The sequence below is a fragment of the Dromiciops gliroides genome, chromosome 2 (assembly GCF_019393635.1).
Source record: "Dromiciops gliroides isolate mDroGli1 chromosome 2, mDroGli1.pri, whole genome shotgun sequence".
NCBI classification, from domain to species: Eukaryota; Metazoa; Chordata; class Mammalia; order Microbiotheria; family Microbiotheriidae; genus Dromiciops; species Dromiciops gliroides.
Window position 1 is genome coordinate 87960016 of NC_057862.1, and position 25803 is coordinate 87985818.

Here is a 25803-nt window from a genome sequence, read left to right on the forward strand (position 1 = left end):
CAGGGTTGGGGCCTATAGTTGACAAATTAAAATGAGCCACTGGGACTTCTCACAGAATCCTCAATAGCTGCTTCTTCAAATTCCTGGGACCACCCTCAAAATTCACAGGGGGAGGGGAGGTGCAGTTAAATTACAAAAGGTCAGACTATATTTTAAAAACAGACAGCACTTATAGTTTCAGATGTGGCCAAAAGAGACAATCTGAAGACAGAAGGCATCAACGAGAGAAAGATAATTTTGCTACCTAATGCATATAAGGAATAGAAAACACATTCCATGTCATAGTCTAGCTGTCTTGTTTCTTCATTGAAATAGTAAGAAATAATGTGTTGATTTTGGGGTGGGATTTAAATTGAACTAAACTAAACAGTTTTACTTTGAAAAGCCTTAGTGTGGACATATTTCGTATATATCATGAACAGAGGCCAAATAGAGTATTGAATAGAGGAAGGGCCAAAGAATCAGAAAGATCTGGGTTCAAGTCCCATCTCAGACACGTACTGACTATGTGACCTTCTCATTGCCTCTGGTGAGTCCCCATGACTATAAACTGCAAAACAGTTGTCATCTGCATTAATAGAGGGAGCTTCCTTACTAAGGGCTCCCTACACTGATAAATCACAGGTGTGGACAAAACAAATGTAGAAATTATAATTGCAAAGGAAAAGACAATGAATTTTGCACATAAGACTTTCTAAAAATAATTCTTGTCATATTCTCAGTAGAAAGAAAAGAAAAGAAACTAGCCATGATACATATACTCTATAATGATTACTCACTTTTTTGGAGGGGGTCCGGCTCTGTGATTTCATCAGTGTGGAAAACTCCCAGTGTGGAAACGCCTTCCACTGACACAGATGAACAACTCGTCTGTAATTTACAGTCTTAAGAGAGTTGTCTGGGGCACTGAGAGATTATGGGCTTGCCCATCGTCACACAGCTAGCATGTGTCACAGGCAGGATTTGAATTCAGGTCTTCCTGACTCCAAGGCCAGCCCTCTATCCACTACTCCAAGCTGCCTCACATGGTTACTCATACCACAAGAATTTTCAGGGCAACAAGAAGATATATCTTTCAATTCTGGCTCTCGGACTTAATCACTGACCTCATTTCCATCACTTCCCGTCTACTTTCTTCATACTTGTCTTTCCATTCTGAGACCTCTCTTTCCTTGGTGATAATCTAGTATCAAAGGAGGAAATATTAAATATGTCAGTCTAGACCCAAGTAATTTTCATAGAACAAGATACACGGGAAAACAAAAATGCAACCAGTTTAAACATCTCATGAGAGGAATATTCCACTCCAACCATCCAAGCTGCACTTCTAATTAGTGAACTCTGGGGAGATAGAGAATAACTAGTTTATATCCTTGGGTAATACCTGATCACAAGAAATGAGATTGAGAATATTTTTGATCACAAATCCAATTAAATTCCACAGACACATTTCACAGTGACTGTATCTAAGACCAGCAAAACCTAGCTTTCCCCTGATGTCCAAAGTAAGAACTAAATTGTCAGAGATGAGGTCGCCTTGGCAAAGGCATTCTTTGTTTACACATTGCGGGAGGCAGATTTTTAATGAGGCTTCTGAAGGGCAATCAAAGGGGCCCCTTCTCCAAATCCCACACTGGAAATACCTCTTCTCTAGCGATTCGCAGTGAAGCATCTAAATCCGACTGTTGATAAAGAAGGGCTGAAGGTTTTTCTGACTCAGAGGTCCCAAGGCGAGAGTACAAGGCAGTTTTAGAGATGGGAACATCTGCTGGGAGTGCAGCATCTCTCTGTGGAATTGTTGTTAATTAAAAAAAAAGTAAACATTAATCATAAGACAAAGAAGATCACATTAATCTGGTTCATGAATGGGTCAATTGTGTGTGTGTGTGTGTATTGGGGTTGGGGCGGGGAGAATGGTGTTTGGTTTTGTTTTCTTTGTGGGTTTTTTGGGAGGGGCAGTAAATGATGAACACAAAAAACTATGAGAAAATGTGGAGTCATGATAATGAATGGGGAAAACTGTGCGACACAATCCATGAAAAATCTAGCATTATGCACCTGTGCAAGAAACAATGAAGTTAGATGGGAGTACAGTTTGCCTTTAAATAGACTATATGAGACGCCTGTTTATCATATCCATTTATCAGGAATCAAAAAACAGTGAAGCAGAACAAGAATGAACAGAGCCATTATCTAACAGGATCCTACTTCTTCAGCATCCATACGATGGAAAAGAGGAGAGGGAAGCAGATGTCAGATGTCATTCTATGTTTTCCTGGTTTATAATGGATGTGTATTTGATCACCTTTGTAAGATTGCCTACATTTCAGTACTGTGCACACCCCTGTGAGGCTCAGCTTCTAGATCATGTAGTATCAATGAAACGTTCCCACTGGGGTCACTTTCCATCAGATGAGATTCCTAAAACATACTGTAGCCAAGCAGTTTGACCTTAAAAAGATTAATTTTCCCTACACATTAAAAGGTGGGCTGATTATGACTGGCTGAAGCAATGCTTTCATCATAGATAGATTTACATGGCGAGGAACTGGAAAGTGAAAAATTCAGTCGATTACAATAACTATTTAAAAAAAATACAGCTAAACAACCAGGTTGTTGGGGTTTTTTTGTTTTTGTTTTTCCTACTGACCAGCTGAATCAGATTGACTGGAGATCTTTTCAGTATGAAGTCCTCATGGAACCAAGATGGTGATCTAAGGATGTTAATGACAGCTCAGTCCTGTGGTGTCCTTTCCAAGTCTTTAACCTTTTATCAAATCCTCTTATGACAATGTTCAGCACTGTGAAAGCGTGATGCTATGTGTAGAGTCATGATTGGAATCAGAGACTAGTTGAGTGCATTATGGAAGTAAAGAGGTCTATGATTTTCGCTGCAAAAAAAAGGACAAACCAACCACAATCTCAGTCCCATTCATTAACTTTTAGGTGCCGCTGTTCATTCTGAAGCCGAAAATATCCATTGTGGCTGTTGGAGGTGGAAGAAACAAAAAGAAGCAGCCCAATTCTACTCCAAATAATGTTGGCTGGTGGGGGGTCTGACAGGTTCAATGGACCTCATTTAATAAAGAAACACATAAGAATAAAGGGATCTGCCCTACTCCCTTGGTGGTGTCATACACAAATTTGAGATGACTCTATATTGGAATATTGATAAAGCAAGAATAATGATATCATTTAAAGGGAAACAGTCATAATTTGAGAACTACTGATAAACAGTTCTATGAGCAGATAAGGAAGGTTGTATCTGAAGACTCTACAGCATGATTTTTTGTTTTGGTTTTTGAAAAATAAAACCAACAAGAGGCCCTAGTATTAGCTGAATTATTTTGATGCAGATACAAACTGCCCAGCTTACTCCAATTACACCGAGGAAAATTTTATTTCATATAGTAAGAATAACTAAACTGGAACAAAAGTTTAATGGATAGGACTGGAGGCGTTGACGCAACTTGTTATGTCTAGTTAGTAATATTCATGCAAGAGAAATAAAGTGCTAGAAGTTGGATTCGAGGTGGGCTTTTATCAGTTTGACTTTATTCTTATGATTTGACCAGGAATACTCATCTAAGAAAAGACTGCCCCTTTAAGTGGAGCTGCTACCTAAAACAAAGGCTTCTTAACTCAGATGGGGATTATAGAGATGAATTTGATATTTTAAGTAGCATGCAAATATAATCCCTAAAGATGCACTAGTTTGCAAAATATTAAGGCATGCTAAAAACTAACTGATATCTCCCGGAGGAAAGGATCGCCAAACTACCAGGGGAAGATTATAAGCACTCAAATGTCATACATGTAGAGGCAAATTCCACTTTTCTTAAAATGTTTTTCAATTTATTGAGTATAAGGAAACTGTCAGAAAGCAGAAGGTTCTTATCTTCTATCATATCATAGATTGAAGCTAAACATGTGAACGAATTATACAAGTGCATCAACAAAAACCTGCACAGGGCTTATTATAGGCTCACCAATCCAGAGCCAGTGAGGATCTAAAGGTCACCTGGTCCAACCCTCTGATTTTACAGATGAGTATATTGAGGAAAAGGGAGGTAAAGCAAGTTGCCCAAGGTCACACAAGGTAATGAACATCAGTGGTAGGATCTGAACCCAGGTCCTCTGACTCCAAAGCCAATGCTCTTTCCACTATATAATGCTACCTCCCCTTTTGCTACCAAAAAAAGGCCGGATATAGTGATTCACGATCACCTTTCAAAGAAGCCACCTGGTGTTTTCTGTAACAAGAGAAATGGTCTCACAACCAATTTGAATGAATGAATGTGCATCTGTTTGTTAATGAAATGCAGTTGGTGCGATCAGATCAGCTCTGGGGTTCCCCTGACTCCAAGGAATTCTCTTTCACTGAAGTTAACAGCTTTGCCTCCCATTTATAGCATTTTAAGATCAGATTTAGATTAGCCTTTTGCTCCCTCAGACAATCCTGAAATTGTTCCTTCAGAGGAAAAAAAAAGGCAACAGGCCCACAGACCAGGATAATGAAGCATGATAACTCAATGAACAAGCCTGCCTTCGAAGAACAAAAAGTTTAACAAAAAGTTTATGAATCACACATATGTTCTGACTGCCAACCTGGCCACAATCAGTTGGCACTAGTGATTTCTACATACCTATCCAACTGCTTGCATGAACAGATATCCTGATGGCCTATCACTTGACAAAATAAATATTCTCTAATTGCACTTGGGGCCCTTAGCACCGGCTGAATGATTTTCATAAAAAAAAATAAATAACGATAACTCCATTATTAAAAAGTACAGGTTTAAGAGGTTTGTTACTGGTTGTGACAGATAGTCTTCTGAGTAGGTTCATCTGACAGGTTTACAAGGCCTTTCACTAAAAGCAAATAGCTTCATTTCCTTCAACATGCTTTTTTTTCTTTTTTTGAGTAGAGGGGAAGCTAGAAACTGATTTCATCAATATAGGGAAATCCTAGACTGGAACCTCTCTCTATCTATGAAAATAAGCAATTTAGCTAGCTGTATTAGAAAGTTACTTTACACTGAGAATTTAGTGACTTGCCCAGCATCACATAACTTGTACATGTCAGAGAATTGTAGAATTATAGAGTTAAAGACAGAAGGGATTTAGAGGTGATCCAGTCAAGCCCCCTCATTTTACAGTCCAGATCATCCTGAAACTCAAGACTGGCCCTCTACCCATGAGGCCATGCTGCCTCTCTTTTTCTGCTTCATTAAATCTCAGGAAGATGAGAATGGAAAACAAAGTAGTAAGTTCACATGGGAATGTCTTACATATATTAAAATATACATAAAATTATTTTCATGGACTTGACCAAAAAGATCCAGTCAAATTTGTTCTTTGCGGTCATGTAGATGATACATTTTAAAAGTGTAATGAATTTTTCATTTTTTGACAAGTTCTCCCACGAGTATGGCATAAGTTATCGCTGAAGCAGCCACATAATAATGGCTGCTTTGAAGGTGTAGTTTCCAGGTAAGGCATAGAATTAGCTCTTTGAAATATCTTCAATATTTTCAGTTTTTAGCAGGGAAGTCTGCCAGTACAGGCATCAAATGGTTATGCGTATTTAGAAAGAAAATGTAAAATGCTTGCCCAACGTAATGGAATACCCTGATACACAGGGACTGATAAAATTTAGTGGGTCTGGAAAGAAATGATGGAGTTTAATCAAAGTTGTCTGGAACTTCCAGGTGTGGGAAATCACTGCATTATACCAATACTTATATTAGTACTGACCATGTGAAGGGGTTGCTGTTGTATTTGAGTTGGAAGGTCAGTCATTGGCTCCAATGTCAATAGAAAGGTGATATTAAACCTCCTGACTGCTACACATTCTTATGGTTCCTAGCTCTTTGGTTTCCTATTTATCTCTTCTTGTCTGTCTTCACTGAGTCCTGATTCCTATGAATGATACTCTCCTGTCTCTGATGACTCACCATGGTGGGAGTCCTGTCTTAGGATCAAGGTTTTCCTATCATTTCTAATGACTGTCCCCCTATCTCTCCTTTCCAGCTTAGCATGGTGCCTAAATTATAGAGTAGGTGCTTAATAAATGCTTGCTGATTTGACTTGACTGCCTGTTTACCTGGTATTATGGTTCCAGATGCTTTTTTTGGCTCTCCCAAATCTGGTTTATCATCCCCACTGTGTCTATTTGATCTAGGTCTGACAATACCCATTTTGATACTGTGTATTACTTTTTTTTTTCTGGTAAGGCAATTGGGGTTAAGTGACTTGCCTAGGGTCACACAGCTAGTAAGCGTTAAGTGTCTGAGGCCGGATTTGAGCTCAGGTCCTCCTGATATCAGGGCTGGTGCTCTTTCCACTGCGCCACCTAGCTGCCCTGACTATGTATTATTTTAAAATTATTTTTTCTAAAATTAGACAACAAGAGAACCCAAAGTAGTTTTCCTCCCTGACCCCTATCCCACTCCTGAATTATTTTTAGGTTTGATTTATAATTGTACTTTAGAGGCACTTTTTGAATATCAAAAGTATTGATTCCAAGGGCTGCTATCTGGCCTTTTTTTGTGATTTGAAATTTGTACATTTTTGTCATCAAAAGAAGAATCTTGGAGAAATAAGTTACCCTTGTGGAAAACAAAATATTTCTCCTAATAATATGCTTCTTACCTTGTCTATTCCAGAAACAATCTAGTCATACAATTATTTGGTAAGATGCATAATTAAGTCTTTTTATTTGAATTTTCCTGTTCCAAAAAAAGCTAGTTGCTTTTAACCAGGATCAATTAAATGCATATTTGAAATTTATCTCCCTCCCTGCTAGCATCTCATGCAAACCTGTGCAGAAAATACATTAGGGTTCCATCTGTATAGGAAGCAAAAGAGCAGGCTGAGAAGTGAAAAGTTCAATGTCAAATGTGGTCACATGGGGGTAAATTAATGAAGTCTACTTTTTTTTTTAAACTGAATTCAATCAAACCAGATGTTCACAAAGATAAGGATAAAATTCCAACCAGGCATTCCAACTCCTATTGATATTGCCTGATGGGATGCTTCCTCTTTAATGAAAGACAGATAAATCTGCTTGTTTCCTGAAGGACCGACTATGCTCCCATACCTTAATCTGTATCAGTCTAATATGGAATACAAATTGGGTGTACTCTACAAATTCATGTGCAATTCCCAGCATATCATATTTCATGACTGCTTACATACACATGACATTTTAGTTCTAAGTGATCCCACTTGAGTGTTAAAGACTGAACTGGCAGAATCTGTTCTGTCAACCTACAGCTAAAATATGTTTGTAAGAAAAAGAGCAAACAGTATAAGCAGCTGCTGTTTTCTTTCTAGATGCATCAGCACTTTCCAATACGTAAACAGGAATTCTGTACACATATGCTACACAGAGGAGGTCACAGGTCCACTTGCATATGAACTAGACACTCAATGGAAATTTTGAGTTTATATAAGTTGAGTTACTTTGGGGCTACTGCAGCTTGGAAATTAAGGGATAATTTGTTTTCAAAATCACCTATTCTCCATAGGTCTAAATACCATGGATTGTTGCAAAAAATTAAAGATAGAAATAGGGCCCACGATCATACTTCTTCCATTTCTTTTTGGATTTATAAGATACTTCTTAAGATCTATATCTTTGCAGCACTGGAGAAATAGCTCACTGGTTTATATCCCATTGAATGGTTCCAAAGTTAGTCTTTAATCTTATTATTTTTTTTTACATAAATTCGAAAGAAGTTCAAACAACTGGCAATTACCACCTAACGATAGCAGATCCAATCATGACTTGAACATGATCTATAATTCCAAAGGGGTCAGAGATATCTAGTCCCACCAATATTGATTACAAGAGGGAATCCACACTATTCAGGGAAATAGGCACATAAATTCCCTTCCATGAAACAACTCCTTTCAGAGCCAATTCATTCTATCATAGGAGAGAAAGAAAGCTATCTGAAACAATTTCCCACTCCTTTCTTCAATTTTAGAGTCTCCTATTCCAAAAGAAATGAAGTCCAGAAAGAAGAAGTTGAAGTCAAATTAGCAATTTTTTGTTTTGGTAATAAAAGAAACAAGAAAACCCACAGCCAGTAATCATCACTTTAATTATTTTTCCTGGGTCTGATTCTGTCCAATCTTAAATGTAGAAGCCATAAACATTCTTATTAAATTGGAAAAGTTCTACGAGAAAATTTTTCACTAGGACAACACACCCTACTTGCCCAAGGGCATTGGTTGAACACTGATATTATAATCAAGTAACACATGGGTATCTACTACTGGCATGTCATGAGAAGGTGGGTAAAATGAAGAGCTGCACCATCAGGAATAGAACAGCTTGAACTAGGATGGAAAGAGCACTAAGTTAGGAGTCAGGAGAGTTAGGGTCTAGTCTTGGCTATACCACTGACTCATTGTTTATTCTTGGGTAAGTCAGCAAATGTTTCTATGTCTTGGTTTGCCTTTCTGTAAAATGGGAATAATAATATCTTCCCTAATTCACTACGAAGGTGGAATAAATATATGAAAGTACTTTGAAAAGTATAGATGTGAAATAATTAAACTACTTTTATCATCATCATGATCACTGTGATCATTATAATTACGAATGTCAGTGACAAAAATAATAAGGATTACTACCCGGGGAAGCCTGGATTGAGTCTCTATTAGTGATCAATTACTAAACCACATGGAATTTTAGAGTTGAGGAGGACGACAGAGATCACCAAGTTCGACTTCATCCTTTAAGAGATAACAGAATTGTGAGAGGTGATATGGTTTGTCCAAGGTCACAAATGGCTGAGACTAGAAACTTCTGTCTCTTTCATCTCAGATTTCAATTGTCTAGAGCCTAAGAGAACCAAACTTTGAGCTTTGAAATTTTAAAATCCAAATAATGAGCCCTCTTTCTCAACGACAGATAGCTTATACTATAAAATTGATCAATAAACATGTATTAAGCATCTATTATGTGTCAAGTGAACACACGCACACACATACATACATACATATACAGTTGGTTGAGAATAAAATCTCTAGAATTTTGGGACTTAAAATGGCTTTTCATCACCATTAAATTAATGCTGGCATGTAACTACTGAATAGGACTCTCACAACATGTTAGAGGAGTTTGGCTAACTCCAAAGAGTTATGCAAACTGCAATGGGATTTAACTGTTGAGTTTAATCTACAGGGATTGTGGTTTTTAAGACACTTCCCAAGACCAATCTCTCATGGTCAGATTTGAGAAGGAGTTCCCTCCTCTTGCATGGACATGCATTTTTGTAGCTTCCCAGCACCACACTAGTGTATCATGGTTAGGAAAGCAGCCTCCTGTTCCATTACCAGCACACATGACACACCCAGGGAGCATTGCATTGCAGGCAGGAAGCAGGTACCTTGGTATCTAAGGAACCGAAAGAAGCCAGGGCAATCTGTCTGGCTAGCTTCAGTGCTTCTATCCTCATGATCGCAAACTCTAACTCCTCCTGTTAGATGGTGGCATGAGTATACCGTGGGAAGAAAAATGCATTAAGACAGGATGTAAATGTTGTTGTTCACATCCAGAGAACGGATGCCACACTTAAACGTGTTGTGATGACAACTCAGAAATAACACACAGAGTCAGTGTTCTTTTCATGAGAAACACCTCAGCAGCCCAGGACAGTGGAAGGCTGAATTTTTAAAAATTAAGAACAACTCAGAAGCCTTTCAAATAAACGTCAGGAAACAGAAGCATTATACTGATGAAGATAAGATGATTTTTTTCAAACTTTCTATTTTTGTCAAGTTTTTGGTTGTTTTTGTTCCTTTTCCTACATGTCATAAAGTACATTTTTATATAGTTTTACAATAATTTCAATTAATAAAGCTTTATCTCTCATACTGCTCTCATAATCTTTTGAGATTTGTTCATAAAGTCCTCTAACACAGAGGAGAAATATTCAAATTGCCAACTTTAAATCAGATGCTAGATAATTACTTTGATTCCAGATGTTGCACCATGTCCAGATGTTATTGCAATGGGAGTCAGAGAAATTCTTGTGTATATAAATAGCTCACTCAAGGGTGATTTAATACAGTCTGTTCAGTGAATGAATTATTAGAAATGCCTTTAGGGATATTGAATGACCTCTGAAAAATGAAGCCTTAAATCCCATTTCCAGATTTAAAAGGAATCATCTTGTTAAGAATATAATCATAACATTGGCATCATTTTGACATCCTTGTGGAAAAATTACATATCTAGCTATGAAGAAAAGATTTTATTTGGAAGACTTTTGGCCATCCCCACCTCCTCTTGCCCCACTTCTCACCCCCATTTAAATCATGGTTTGGTTTGGTTTATATTTAAGGGATTACATTTTCTACTGAGGTGTAATAAACTTTAGAAAGGAACACTGACAGTTTACACTTGGGCTACAAACCTGAAGTTTCTGAGCAAATATTGGGGGGTTCTTTTCTGCTAAATCAGGCTCTAGATATTCAAGCGCATCACATATTGAGGTTTGATGAGATATCCTATTGAGGAGAGCTTCAGCAGAGACATAGGAATCTTCAGGTGCTGTCTACATGGTAAGGAGGATATAGAACAGAAAATAGAGGAGAGAAAGAGGAACAGCAAGTCTAGGTGAACATCATCTACTGGCCTGATATTGTTTGTTTCATGCTAAAGAAATTACCAATTTAATGACAATTCTTTAAGAGCAACAGGTGTTTTAAGATTAGTTTGACAGTGAGGAGAAATACCTGATATTTGAACTGCTTTGACAGCCAAACCCTCCCTCCTTATAGCCCATTAATTAAATAAAATAAAAAACCAATATGCTTTTTGATTATTAGCTGCAAATTGCATGGGGGCAGTTTAGGGCTGGGGACGGGGAAGGAGACGATCTATTTGTTGGTATTTCAAACCATAAACCATAAGGAATAAACATTTAAGCATTAACATAAAAGTAAATTAGATTTAGCTAGAGAGGCATATGTTTTTAAAGATAGCAAAAGATGTTTTCAAATAATAATAACAGTAACAGCTGGCCTTTATACAGTGCTTCAAGTTTTGCAAAGTGCTTTATAGATGAGGAAATTGAGGCAGGAAGAGGTTAAGTGACTTTTTCATGGTCACACAGCAGGTAAGTGTCTGAGGTCATATATGAACTCTGACTTCAGATCTTCCTGACTCAAGACCCAGCACTGTATCCACTGGTTTACCCAGATGCCACATTGAAGAGGGTAGGAGGTCATTAAAAGGGAAAGTCAACTTTTTATTAACAAATCTATTCAGTGCAATAAAAGTAAAATATTAAATCTTTTTTTTTGGGTGGGGCAATGAGGGTTAAGTGACTTGCCCAGGGTCACACAACCAGTAAAATATTAAATCTTGAAGGACATTATTTCCTCTGTGTGTGTATATATATATACACATACACTGGAAACAAGTATATACACAAATACACACATATACTGGAAACAGAATATCCTTCAAGATTTAATATACCTATATGTGTGTATATATATACATATATGTATATATGTGTGTGTGTGTGTATAAGGATATACACACATAATAGGTGTTACACAAGGTTTTGAATAAATAGAAAAAAAATTCTGATACTTAAGAAAGCCTATGAATAGGTGGAAGAGAATGAATTTTTTTGTATCAAGTTTCAAACTGTATTTTACTATCACAGTTACATCTGAGCTCTAAGATCTGGTGTATGAAATGACACATGACTCTTTTGTATATGGTTCCTAAAGAAACTCCTAAATGAATCAAATGGGATCCCAGGCCTAGTACAACCTGCTGTTTACCTCAAAAGAACATTATCTTTCTTCCACAGCACACCTGTTAATGTCCTAAACTACCACCATAGAGGATGCTAGGAAAAGTAAATATGCCCAGGTGACAATCCAGCAATAAGGAATTAGAGTAGAGAGTTTAAAAAATCATCATGGTAAATAAAGTAAAGAAAATTTCAAAATAAAATAAATATACTTCTAGAATACTCTTCTCTCCAAAGGGAATGTATTAGAGAGATGTGACAGCATATTGTTTGTAGGTTTTGGAACTCACAATCTATTCATTTTGGGGGTGCAACTTGAGATATTATTTTTCGTCCATCAGATGCCTGTGTACTCATGTGGTCTGGCTATCTTGGGCCTAAATTTGCAGTTGTTCTTTGGGTTTTAGAAAGTCACCACTTACTCTTTCGAGAGCATCTGAAGCTGTTCCTAAGCCCATGGACTCTTTCTGGTTTGATTTCTCTGGAGCCTGCAAGTGTGTCTCTTGGTTTGGTGCCAAGACTCGTGAGACTGGATGCTGGATTTTAATCCCAGCATTCACCAGAGCTTCTGTTTCTTCAAAACTTGACCTAAGAGGAGAGAAAAAAATGTCCCTCATCTTTTTCTTTAGAAATCCCTCCAAAATCTGAGTGACGATAATCATCATTTAGTTTTCCCAGGAGAATGCTTAACTTCCTAGTGTATTCTTCTTGAATAAGATGGTAGAGGGATATTACCTAGTCCCTACAGTTTGGTACAAATTCCCTCATACATCTATAGATGCTGGGACTAAGGGAGAAGAAGATCCTGTCTACACCTCTAAGGACTGAGGGCTGCTTTTAAAGCATCAAATACTATATCCATCCTGGCCAGCTCCTTTTCTTAAAGACTACAGGCATCTAAAGCAGGAAGAAAATTTTAAGAGACCATGAGGGTGGCAGCAGGGAGAGGCTGGCAAGTCCAATCTCTCCCATCAGAAAAAATAAAGAAGCAGAAGAGGCCAAATCCAGAAACACACATTATTTAGATCAGAACATGAATTTGGGCCCATATAACTAGAACAAAATTAAAAGGAAGTAAAAAGTTCCACATGTGTATCTTTTAAGAGATTTAACCTTAGTTCAAGGCATACTCACTCTATTTCTTTTTTTTTTTTTGGTGAGGCAACTGGGGTTAAGTGACTTGCCCAGGGTCACATAGCTAGTAAGTGTTAAGTGTCTGAGGCCAGAGTTGAACTCAGGTTCTCCTGAATCCAGGACTGGTGCTTTATCCACTGCGCCACCTAGCTGCCCCATATACTCACTCTCAAAGTGATGGAATTTGCTTATCAGATCTAGGTTAGGCTGCTATAGGAGTTGAGAAGTCATTAATACAGGACCACCTCATTTTTGCTGCTGTTGTTGTTGTTGTTGAGCTGTTTTCAGTAATATCTAACTTTTTGTAACCTCATCTGGGATCTTCTTGACAAAGATACTGGAGTGGTTTGCCATTTCCTTCTCCAGCTCATTTTACAGATGAGGAAACTGCAGCAAACAGGGTTAAGAGACTTGCCTAAGGGTCACATAGCCAATAAGTATATGAAGCCAAATTTAAACTCAGGTAGATGAGTCTTTCTGATTCCAAGCCCAGCACTTTATCCACTATTATCACCTAGCTGCCCTACTACCTCATTAGGAAACAATAAAATAGAAGGAAATATTTAAAGCCAACGAGGTTTTTGGACCTCTGGCATGCTTTAAATTATAATTCTTAATGCCATCTACATTGCATTAGAAACCTCCCTTCCTGAATACAATGTAACCTCCTTGAGAATAGAGCCTGTCTTGGTTTTCAGTTAGTATCAGTTAGTGCTTATCCCAGCATGGGCCACTTAAGACTTTCTCATTCATTCATTCAAGTAGAAAATACTTTCATATTATAGGATCTTTGTAGGAATAATTTACCCTGAACATGGAGTTGGGGAATCAGATAACCGAACTGGAGGAGATTTGACTGGACTCTCCTGAGGGGCATCGAACATAAGGTACAGAGATTGTTTCTTCGGGGTGTCATCATCATGCTGTGAAAAGAAAGGAAATTAATTCTAATTATTAAATGAGTACAATCTGGGTAGAATCAATGTGAGAAAGCAACTTGATGACAGACGAGCAGATTATTCTCTAAAACAAATCACTTTTTATTATAAAGATTTTACTTCCTTTGTCAAACAAACAAATGATTATGAAAAACGATAAGTGGATCAAAAGCTGATGAGTTAATGAAGCCAGTATCTATGTCTTGGATTCTAATCAATTTCTCTGCAAAATTCATTTATATGCAGTATAGTGGATTCCCCTTTACAGTCTACTCCTCTATGGGTCAGACCAGTTTAGAGTTGGATAACTGTTCAGAGGTGACACAGGAAGCAAAGGTAGTGGTGATAACAGATTCTTCTAGGTTCCCATTTTATAGAAATTCCATCACATCTCTCTATCCCTAAATCACAGACATACCATGGTCTGTGGAAAGCACTGAAGGAGTAGCATATGTAGGAGATTAGTAGGCCAAGAGGCACAAATTCATTAAGCAAGCTATGATAAAGTAGAGTTTGGGCCCACATACAAACAAAAGTGAACCAAGGAATTTATACAAAACCACAAGTGGGGCCCAACATCCCAAGTCCCAAGTTCAAACACAAAGGACATCAGTTGTAATGGACTCTCTGGGTCCAAAAGCCATGGGTCAGAGCAGCTAGGTAGTGCAGTGGATAAAGCACTGACCCTGGATTCAGGAGGACCTGAGTTCAAATCACACTTACTAGCTGTGTGACCTTGGGCAAGTCACTTAATCCTCACTGTCCCGTAAAACAAAAAACAACAACAAAAGCCATGGGTCAAGAGCTTTAGGAGAGCAGGAATATCAGTGGTCAGGCACCTGAGCTAGCCAATGGCATCTACAACACACTTCTGTAATGGTAAACTAGAAGACAAAACCCTGGAGGCCTACAGGCATTATAATTTAATGCAAGCCAGAGGAGCTGGGGTGTCAAATAAAGGTCAGGAGGTGATAAAGATTCCACCATCTTTAATAATAACAACAACAATAATAATAACTAACAAATATATTATTAGATATGTGGTGAGCGCAGCTAGATGGTACAGTGGATAAAATACAGGCCTTGGAATCAGGAAGACTCATCTTCCTGAGCTCAAATCTGGCCCCAGATTCTGGGCAAATCACTTTACCTTCTTTGCCTCAGTTCCTTCATCTATAAAATAAGCTGGAGAAAGAAAATGGCAAACCACTCCAGTATCTCTGCCAAGAAAATCCCAAAGGGGGTCACAAAGAGTCAGACACGGCTGATACAACTCAACAACAACAAAACAATTATACAGAGCTTACTATGTGCCAAGCACTGTGCTAAGTGCTTAGCAATTATTCTATTATTTGATCCTCACAACCCTGGGCTATCATTATCCCCATTTTGCAGATGAGGAAACTGAGGCAAACAGAGGTTAATTGACTTGTGCAGGGTCACCCAGCTAGTAAGTGTCGGGCTGGATTTGAACTCAGGTGTTCCTGATTCCAGGCCCAGCATCCTGCCTACTGTGCCACTTAGCTGTCCCAAAGAACCTAGGGTCACCTACAAACAAGGATGAGACATCAGAGTGGACTCTAGTGGAGGGTTTTTTTTGTTTTATATAAAACAATTCTCTTCTCAGAAAGCTCAAACTTTAACTTCAGAGTCAAACACTTAAGAATCAAGTCAAGTGGCTCTGTAGAAGAACTATCTAGAACATAACCATAGTTATATCCCATTATTTGTTTCTTAGATTTTTTTTTTTATTCATGTTGGCTATTAACACAGTCACCAAAACCTTGACTTTCCATTAGCATTCTGGCTGTAATAAGCGAGACATACTCAATCTGCCATTTGCTCTTGATTCTTACATTCTCATAAAATTTACCACATAGAACAGTTGATAGAGGCATAATAACCGGTGTAACAATTAGAAGGCAAAAGAACTTACAGGTAAGTTGGAGCCAATTTTCTCCATATATTCTATTTCATAAGAGTTTCTGTAATCCAGCTCTGCAAGAGAAATAAAGACTAATGTCAAGGATTGTTTAAAAAAAAAAAAGACCAGTGTGCGTTGTAGCTGGCCTGTACTCACAAATGATCATTTGCATGGTGGGGACAAGCTGGCTTTTTTCAAAGAGTCTGACTTGCCCTCCAGTTTTAACACTCATGCCTTTATAATAACTGAAAGCTAATGTAGAAGAAAAGGGAAATCACTTTCTTATTTGCTGTCTACAATCTGCTGAGAAACTCTATGCCTGCCATAGGAGATCGATAGATACCTTAGGTAAATTAAATTGTAACAATAATGTCTTCATTTATGGAAGTGATCTTATCTCATCACTGGTTTATTGGATTATAGAAAATTGGAGCTGGAAAGGACTTAAAAGTTTATGTAAGATTCTTAACCTGGGGTTCAAGGACCTCCAAATGAATTCTTTGGTTGACTAGAGAAAAAGGATATATGGGGAGGAGGGCTGGTGAGCTATCAGAGTGAACTTGAATGAGAAAAAAATTAATTTTTATTAGCATGTAAGTAAAATGTAAATTTCTTTTGACTATGAATTTTTTTTTAAATCCTGAGAAGGGGCCCATAGGTTTCACCAGACTGTCAAAGGGGTCCATGACAAAAAAAAAAAGCTAGGAGCCCTCATAACAACCCTTTTATTTTATGGAAGGGGAAACTGAGGCCTAGATATCACAGAATCTTAGATTGAGAGCTGGAAGAACATCAGAGGCCATCAAATCCAACCTTTTGGTTTTGCAGATAAAGACGTAATAGAAAGCAACTTGTCTGAAGCTAGACTGGTAGCAAGTAGCAAAATTATATTTTCAAAAAATTTGTTTAAACATTCAGAAAACTCAAACAAGGTTAAAATTATTTTATAGGTGATTCACGTATGCATCCAGCTTTTTTGAAACAAGGGAATTTCCCTTGATATGCTTAGAAATTATGAGTAGGCATGGAACTTTTGGATCTACATTTCTATAACTCCTTTATGGCTGTCTTAAGTGATAAGGGATTATTTGTGCCAATAGTAAAAACAGGAATTCCTTAGTTGTGTGGAGAACATTGACCTTGGCTCTCTAGACTACCTTTTGTCCAATCTCAAATTTATTTGAAGCTTAGATAAGAGATTTTAGGAATATATCAGATTGCCAGAGTCCTCAACCAGATAGCATAGAAGGCTTTAATTTTCTTTAGAGACAAAAGGATTAAGAAGAAAAATCCTAATCTTAGCTGGGGGGCATTAGCCCTGTCTTTTGTTAGTTGGGTATGGTAGTTTTGACTAAGGGTTTTCAGCTTGACTTTATCAGGGAGAAGTTATAGCCACTATAGCCTAGCTGAGATGACTGTCCTAGCCCTGAAGAAATGAATGTTATAAAAAAACAAAGAGAAGCAACGTGCCCAGTGAGAAGCAGGCCCAGCAGAGATACCATGCCTGGAGAAGAACAGCCCCAGAGATCCCAGAGGAGCAATTTACTCAAACAAGAGCAGGCACAGTGAATTCAATAGAGCAGTGAGCCAAGTGAGGAGCAGGCCCAGAAAGTCCAGTGAAGGAATATGCCCAGCAGAGATGCCACGCCCAGCAAGATACAGACATAGCAAGAGCAATGTGTCAGCATCCCCAGAAGATAACAGAGCTCCTTCAGTGAAGGCGGTATGAATTTCTCCTTTACATATATTCCTCTTTTCTGGACCTCTCACGTGCAATCTCTATTTACAATCACTGTCCTCACTTATGGTACATGTATTTAGGAAAGACTGCATCCTCAGGTAATGGGGAAATGTTCAACTGCAAATCTTTTTACTATCCAACTTCATGAAGTATCTTAGCTTTGAACTAATTGTGTCCTTTGGCTGATGAGAGAAAAAGTAAAATATACTGGTGGGGGCTCGTAAGCTATCAATCTGAATATATATGCACCCACTACCTGGAACCAGAATGGTTATTGTGGATACCCTACATGGAAGAAGAGAGTATTACAGGTACTACAATAATATTACTAATATCACATTTATATAGCATTTTGATGTTTATAACATAATTTCTTTATAATAGTCTTTGTAGGATAGGGTGTATAAATATGATGTTCATTTTACAGGCAGGAAGATCTAAGAGGTTAAGTGCTATATATCTATATCTATGTATACATACAGATAGATATAAATACATAAAAGTAATAAATATAATAAGGACTGGAGCTAGGACTTGAACCCAGGTCTTCTGAGCCAATTTTTCTACCATACTGCACTGCTTTATGACCTTAATTTCCATTTGAAACATTTCTAAAATTCATCAAATTGTTTTTGAGTTGATCCCATTCATTTTTTATATCTACTCAATTTTTAACACTTTAAGATGATTTTAAATATAGAGTTAACCAGGCACTGAAGAACAATCCTCAAACATTTTCACCCAAGATGTACAGTTACCACCTATGTTAACTTCTTGGTCATAATAAATGGATCATTTGTGTTTATGGACCTAGTCTATCATCCTCAGCATCATCATTTCAGGGAAATTCCTCACTAAGTCCTTTAATTTCTATATATTAGTCCTTGGGAATATAATTTTTTTAAAAAAATGTTAGTGTGATTTTTAAAACAAGATTTTTCTCTTGTGAAGAGTCAATAAATCAGGATACCAAGAGGTGCTAGCAGTTGTCAGGCTCTCTGTGTCAAATTCTTTTTGCTCTAAGGAACCAATTCCTCCTGAGAATAAATATGATTTTGTGAAATAATGGGATCTAAAAACAGCTTCCTTCTTCTCGTATGCCTTAATCATTATGGATTTGTATTTCTTGGTGAGGCACTTAGGGAAAAAAAAGGAATGGAGAATTAGACTAGCTGGTCGCTAACTTCCTTTCTAAATCTACTATTCTGTGATTCTATAACAAACACACATATAAATAAGCAAAACATTATGAGCAATATTTGCTGTAATCCACTATGAAGGTTTGTCTACTGCATAAAGCACAGAAGTATATGTTATATGAGTACTTCCAGTCCTACTGCTTCTTTTTAAGCTGGTGGGTAGAATAAACAAATCAGCCTGTGCCCATCCCCATGGTATTGTGAGTGTGACCCTGAAAATGGATGACCTTTAATTATTCAAAAGCAATAATCCATCTTCTCTCACCACAGCTAAGAACATGTATGTGAATTGTTACCAAAACAAAGGAAATAAAAATGTTTTCCAAGAGACTTCTCTTCCAGTTCCATCCTTCTACCCAACATGTAAATTTTATTCCTAGTCATTGGACCCGAAACAAGTTTCAGATCTCCCATCTCATCTGGTTTATTTCTCCTGTACAATTGCCCAATTTCATCAGTTTCCTCCTTACCATGGGAAATGTTAGTTCAAAAATAGGGCATTTAGACTAATAATAATATGCTGAGTCATCCTAGAGGAAGCCTAATTTTATACATGAGCATTCATTGTAGTTATGATTGGACTTCCCCATGGACCTAAAGCATTCATGTATCTATGACTCATTTCAGAACACTAGCTATCTTAGGTCTCCTACTTATAACTTCAGAATAGCAATTCTGTCCATGTCCAAAGTGCTTTATACATAGTAGTCTGAGTAGGTAAATGTTTGTTGAACTGATGTGCCAAGTTAAGACTCAAAAATTATGAGCTGGAAGATAAGGCAGCTCTTTTATTTAGCAATGCTCTTTCCATGATCTTGAAGAAATATCTCAACCGACTCAGTGTCCACATCTTAGTGGCTTCCCCCTCACTCTCCCTCCATAATCTTCAAAGGGAAGAGGGACCATGCCAAAAATAGATCAACCCCAAGACAACATTGAACAAGCACTATGGATTCTGGGGTGCTGAGGAATCTTAACCTGACTTCCTTCAAATGTCAAAAACTCTTATCTCATTGAAGGAATAATGCTGTTATTGTTAAATATAGATGTTTCAATATTAATTAATTATGCAAGCTTAAAGATGAGGAAAGGAAGAGGTGAGAAGTCATTTAAACAAGTCCCACTGGTTAATTCATCACAGGATTTTTGGTTAGTGAAATACTGACTCTGTAGAGTTTAGGGTCATGACTAAATAACTTTTGTGGAACAACTCCAGAGTCAAGGTGGAACCTTTACCACAGTAGAGTGGTAAGAGATGAAAGAGCCCACCAAAAGACTTAGAAGAAACCTCCATGATGATTCTCTACCTTTCTTTTATCAAAGGACTTTTAAGGGTGACTGGATTTTCAAACAAAGGTTTGAACTAGTGAAAAATTATCAATTCTAATTTCTGGAAATGTAAGAATGGTCTTACGTTAAGGAAAAGAGATAAACTAGATCAATGTTTCCTAACTCCTGTTCTGCAGAATTCACAGCAAATTTTCGCCATTTTGGAAAACTTTTCTTAACCCTACTTTAGGACTCTAAGACAATGGATTTAGAATTAGAAGGGACCCTGAAGGTCAATTAGTCTACCCCTTCATTTTACAGAGGAAGAAACTGAGGCCAAGAGTAATGAAGTAACTTGTACAAAGTCACACAGTTAGCAAGTGGGAGAACCAGTATTCAAACCAAGTGTTCGGACTCAAAATTCAGAACTATTTTCTCTGGCTTCTTGGTCAGTATTTCCATTTCTCCCTGCCCCCCCCCTTCATTCCTCCCTTCTCTCCCCAGAAAGCAGGGACTTCTGTTTGTGTCTCTTTGTGTCCACGATCCAGTACAAGGCTTTGTACATGGTAAGCATTTAATGAATGTCTGTTGAATTAAATTGATGTAAATATGGAAGATGATCCAGTAAGGAGTTCTGGATCCAGTTTTATCCATCACTTTGATGAAAGCATGTGTAACATCCAAAAAGAAGCTGGCAATGTTCAAAGCATCACTGTATCATGGATTTAAAACCAGAAGGCATGAAGCCCTTCATTTTCCAGCTAAGGAACTGAGTGATACCTAAGTGAGTTGGACTAGCTAGTGACAGGACTCAGATATGAAGCAAGGTCCTCTGATTGTAAATTCAGCATCCGTTCCCTGTCAAATAATGTATCCTAAAGCTGCAATTATTTTCATCCAATCAGGCAGCAAATTACAACATACCACCAATTTATTCACCATGTATTAGCATTCGTAATAATATATGTGGACCACTTTCAACTACACTGCCCAACACAAATATTTACACATTGAGAATATTTTGTTGCTGTTGCTGCTGCTGCTGGAAATGAATGGTTATAAGGGCAGCTAGGTGGCGCAGTGGATAAAACACTGGCCCTGGATTCAGGAGGACCTGAGTTCAAATGTGACCTCAGACACTTGACACTTACTAATTGCGTGATCCTGGGCAAATCACTTAACCCTCATTGCCCCACAAAAAAAGAAAGAAAAAAGAAAAGAAAAAAAGAAATGAATGGTTGTCACATTGGTCACAGTTAGAGTGAATTTCTTAAAATGTTGGGAAGTGAAGATGAACTTCAGCAGCCAGTTTTACATCCTCTTCAGCTCTAAGTGTGTATCCTATAAACTCCTGTTAGGAGGCTTCCCTCCCCCACCCTTAAAAGATGCATGTGTTTGATTCCATCTGATAAAAACTCAAACACAAAACACACACACACACACACACACACACACACACAGAGCAAGATTAGCTTGCAGATCTGCAACCACAGAAGAATGATAATGGTATTGAAATGTGTTTCTCTACTTGTTTAATGTTGTCTGAGGGATAAGAATGTTTAATCTATAGCAAATCCTAGGGAATAATTAACCAGCTGAAAACAACAGGTGACATCGAAAAGATCAAAGTGACCGTGTGAAAAAAAAAATGACCATGTGCACCTGCTCACATGACAGTGTCCTTTGTTACTGAGATTAAAAACCTTACCTCTAAAAAAAAAAAAAAACCCTTACCTCTGTCCTGACATCTAACTCCATTAAGTGGCCAAGCGCTCTCCATCAGCTAAAGTTAACTAATCTATGGAGTTGAGAGTAAGCTCTCTCCTTCAAGTGTGGAGGAAGATGGTGCTTCATTCATGATGCATTCCAAATATGGATGTAGTAAATATGAGGAAGTCGGTTCCCGCTCAGCAACCAGCAAAATAAATAAGGGAAAGAAATTCCACACTCTCAAATGAAAGCCCAAGAAGGCAAAATCTGGGGAGCCTACTCTTTGTCAAACTCCATAAAGGCAGCTTTCAGAGCCAGTCACACAAGTACAGAGAAATGTGTTAAGTGACTCACAGAGGAAATTGTTTTGTATATTCCAGAGAATCCTCAAAGTTAAAATCCAAACTACCAAGGGGAAGCCCAGTTATTTAAGTAATCTCAAGAGGAAGCGTTGTGTGATATAATTCCTGTTATCTGGATTTTTTGGAACATTGCACCACTTAGCACATAAGCATGGTATGGTCATTAGCATTTAATTAGAATCTTAGAACTCTTTCTATTATTAGCAAAAGAGTTGGAAGGAATGCCTTCAAATGGAATAAAAATTCAAGTTTCTCTATCACTGTAAGGTTTAAACAGTACTTTCCTTCCTGGTGCTAATTCCCAGATGGATTTTGAAATCATTTTCAAACCAAATGTTACTATTGCGGCAGTTCTTGTGTCATAAACAATAATGAGAAACTAAAACCATCATGGAAAGCATAGATGACCATATGTACCAAATGGGCTTCTACGGTGTTAGAAGTTTAATAATGTGATCAAATGATACCTTTTTTTTTTTTTTTTTGGTGAGGCAATTGGGGTTAAGTGACTTGCCCATGGTCACACAGCTAGTAAGTGTTAAGTGTCTGAGGGCGGATTTGAACTCAGGTCCTCCTGAGTCCAGGGCCAGTGCTCTATCCACTGCACCACCTAGCTGCTCCCCAAATGATACATTTATACAGGGCTTAGCACAATGCCTGGCACATAGTAGGTGCTTAATAAAACGCTTGGTCCATTCTCCCTTAATAAAACCAGGGGTAAAAGAGTTAGGTCATTAAGTAAGAAATTAGGTAAAGCTTCTTTAAGAGTAATTAGTCACATCTTAATAGACTTCTAAGAGCCCTACTTAGATTGGCATGACTGTAGCTTTGTCCCAGGGAACTGAATTCTGAGGGCACAATAATTTAACATGTACATTCCCTTAGTAGCCTAAAAATTCAATATAATAATGAATCCCCCCCTCAAATGAATTTGCCTTACTATTTCTTTTATTATTTTTACATCATGAATTACAAAATTTATTTTTAGGATGTGTGATTCATGCAGCCAGTTTCAGGTATCAAAATTGCTAGTTGTAGGTCTAGCTTTCAATAATGGGTAACTATAGTTAAAGATTTCATCACTCCATAAACAGCCTAATAAGCCAGGCTAGGCTTCAAACAGAAGTCACAATCTGTATATTACTAGGACCATATTCAAATGCTTTCTTTCTTTCTTTCTTTTTTTTTGTTTTTTTTTTTTTTGCAGGGCAATGAGGGTTAAGTGACTTGCCCACAGTCATACAGCTAGTAAGTGTCAAGTGTCCGAAGCCGGATTTGAACTCAGGTCCTCCTGAATCCAGGGCTGGTGATTTATCCACTGCACCACGTAGCTGCCCCAAATGCTTTCTTTCTTGATCAGATTTGGCAAAGCTTTTATTCCAATGGCCTAGGCTTGGTCAACCAAAGATCATCTTTATACCTTTGTGAGGCAACAGGGTAGGAATAATACTCTGTTTTTGTTTTTTGTTTTTGCAGGGCAATGAGGGTTAAGTGACTTGCCCAGGGTCACACAGCTAGTTAAATGTCAAGTATCTGAGGCTGGATTTGAACACAGGTCCTCCTGAATCCAAGGCCAGTGCTTTATCCACTGCGCCACCTAGCTGCCCCTGGAATAATACTCTTAAAAAGAATAATGATCGGGGGGGCAGCTAGGTGGCACAGTGGATAAAGCACCTGCCCTGGATTCAGGAGGACCTGAGTTCAAAGCCAGCCTCAGACACTTGACACTTACTAGCTGTGTGACCCTGGGCAAGTCACTTAACCCTCGTTGCCCCGCAACCCCCCCCCCCCAAAAAAAGAATAATGATGACATCTTCTATTGGTATAGTACTATTTACATATTTTATGTCATTTGATTTCCACCCCCATCCAGCAAGACACAAATATCTAGAAGCATTTATTAAATGCCTACTATGCGCCAGGCACTCTAAGTGCTGGAAAAAGATACAGATATAGATACACATAAATACATATATGTATATATGTACAGCTGTGCATATATATGTACATATTTGATCCAGAGCTGTAATTTCATCAATATAGGGAACTCTTCATATGTAAACTTCCTTTCTTGATACAGATCAACAACTCATTCATGTCTTAGAGAGTTATCTGGGGCACTGAATTTAAAGTAGCTTGACTGGGGTCATATAGTTAATAAGAGTCAGAGACAGCACTTAAACCCAAGTCTTCCTGGCTGGCCCTCTATAGGCCACATTTCAAGAATTGTGTTACTATTCTTATTTTACAAATAAGGAAATTAAATCTTGGAGAAAGTAAGATAATTCTCCACAAACACACACAGCTAGGTGTCCCAGTATGTAACTCTCCTGAATTTTGAAAATCTTTGCCTCCACCTAGATACGCAGAGATATTTTTTAATTCCCTTTGGCACACTTTATGCTCATTTGAAATTCATTTTTCTTATAATTCACAGAATTAGAGAGAAACCTGAAATTTAGGAATTGAAGAGAAAGTTAGAAATTAAAGCAGATTAGAACAAGAGATTCCTTTCCCAAAGGATTTCCTCTGCCATTAGCAAGTATGTTTAGATTCATTTCTGGTGTGAAGTCTGAGCAGGTAATTTCAACCTTCTTGGCTCACACACTTCAGCAGCAACAGGGGTTATTAGAAGATGCCAGGAAGCTCAGCAACACTGCCAGCCTGGCACTAGGTGACTCTCCCCTTTGGGGCTGAGCCCTTCACAATCACCAGCAATGCATACAAGGGGAAGCAAAGCTTGTGTCAGTCACTGGGCTCCACCAGCCATGGTGGAATGTAGCAGTTATAGCTTTTTTTTTTTTAAAGCCACACATTCTACCAAAGTGCAGCTTTTATCTCCAGGGCTCAGAAAGAACATGCAAAATGGCAGCCCAAATTACCTGGCTTCTGATTTTCTGTATTGTCCTTCATTGCCTCTTGCTCTTTTGGAGCAAGTTTTTCCAAGTTGGGGTTGGGGTTCGAATGGCCATTAATTTGCTTACCCTCTGTGGGAGAATTGAATTTGGTCTCATTTACAAAAGTTGACAGGTCAGAGGGCTGAGGGTAATCTTGCTTGTCTGCAGCTAGCTCCACAGTCATACAAGTCCATTTCTGATTGGTCACTGCTAGTTTTTCCTCATCTGTTGCATGGACCACAGCAGAGATCACTGGGGGTGTTTCTGGCGTAGGCAGTGGGGTGGGATCCTGTGAAGTACAAATAATCGCTGGTTTTTATACATTCTATTTCCCAGTCATTAATGCCCTTTTCATGAATGCCTTTTCTTATACTCCCCTTCCTCAATTTTTTCCAACTGGCTTTTTCAAAGTGTAAATCCTGATTAAGGGTCACCATTTTGGTAAAGTAAATAGACACCTATGTTATTATAATTTGAAACAGCCAAGTTCTTCGCTGTTGAGAAATATAAGAAAACTACTTAAGGACATTATCCAACTTTGACAGTAATTTTCTTAGCTCTGTAGAGGTAGAATTTGCTTGTTTCCATTACCCACAGGAAAACCCAAATAATGCTTTAGCAAATTATCTACTTGTAAGGAAGCAACTTCCCCTGTTATTGCTAAAAGCAAACACAAAAATATAATGATAATAACTGTAGAGCTGGGAGGGAGCTTCTAATCTAGCTCCTTCATTTGACCGTTAAGAAAATGAAGGCTGAGAAAGGCCAAGGGATCTGCCCAGGGTCCTATAAGTAGCAAGCAGAATGGGCAGGATTCAAACTCAGCTCCTCTGACTGACA

At 38.0% G+C, this 25803-nt stretch overlaps 1 protein-coding gene across 6 annotated transcripts in view; it reads right to left on the reverse strand.

Annotated features, from left to right (window-relative positions):
• The window catches only part of TACC2 (transforming acidic coiled-coil containing protein 2), a 306574-nt gene that overhangs the window by 20535 nt on the left and 260236 nt on the right, over nucleotides 1-25803 (reverse strand). For 2 of the 6 annotated variants that reach the window (XM_043983126.1, XM_043983125.1), the window contains 8 exons: nucleotides 25051-25252; nucleotides 15798-15859; nucleotides 13731-13846; nucleotides 12212-12377; nucleotides 10434-10574; nucleotides 9405-9494; nucleotides 1644-1787; nucleotides 1107-1183 (listed from right to left, as the gene is read on the reverse strand). In XM_043983126.1, the coding sequence (XP_043839061.1) occupies nucleotides 1107-1183; nucleotides 1644-1787; nucleotides 9405-9494; nucleotides 10434-10574; nucleotides 12212-12377; nucleotides 13731-13846; nucleotides 15798-15859; nucleotides 25051-25252 (998 nt within the window). Of the gene's footprint in view, nucleotides 1-1106; nucleotides 1184-1643; nucleotides 1788-9404; nucleotides 9495-10433; nucleotides 10575-12211; nucleotides 12378-13730; nucleotides 13847-15797; nucleotides 15860-24948; nucleotides 25253-25803 lie in introns of all 6 variants that reach the window. The other 4 variants (XM_043983124.1, XM_043983123.1, XM_043983128.1 and 1 more) reach the window with 2 other exon arrangements.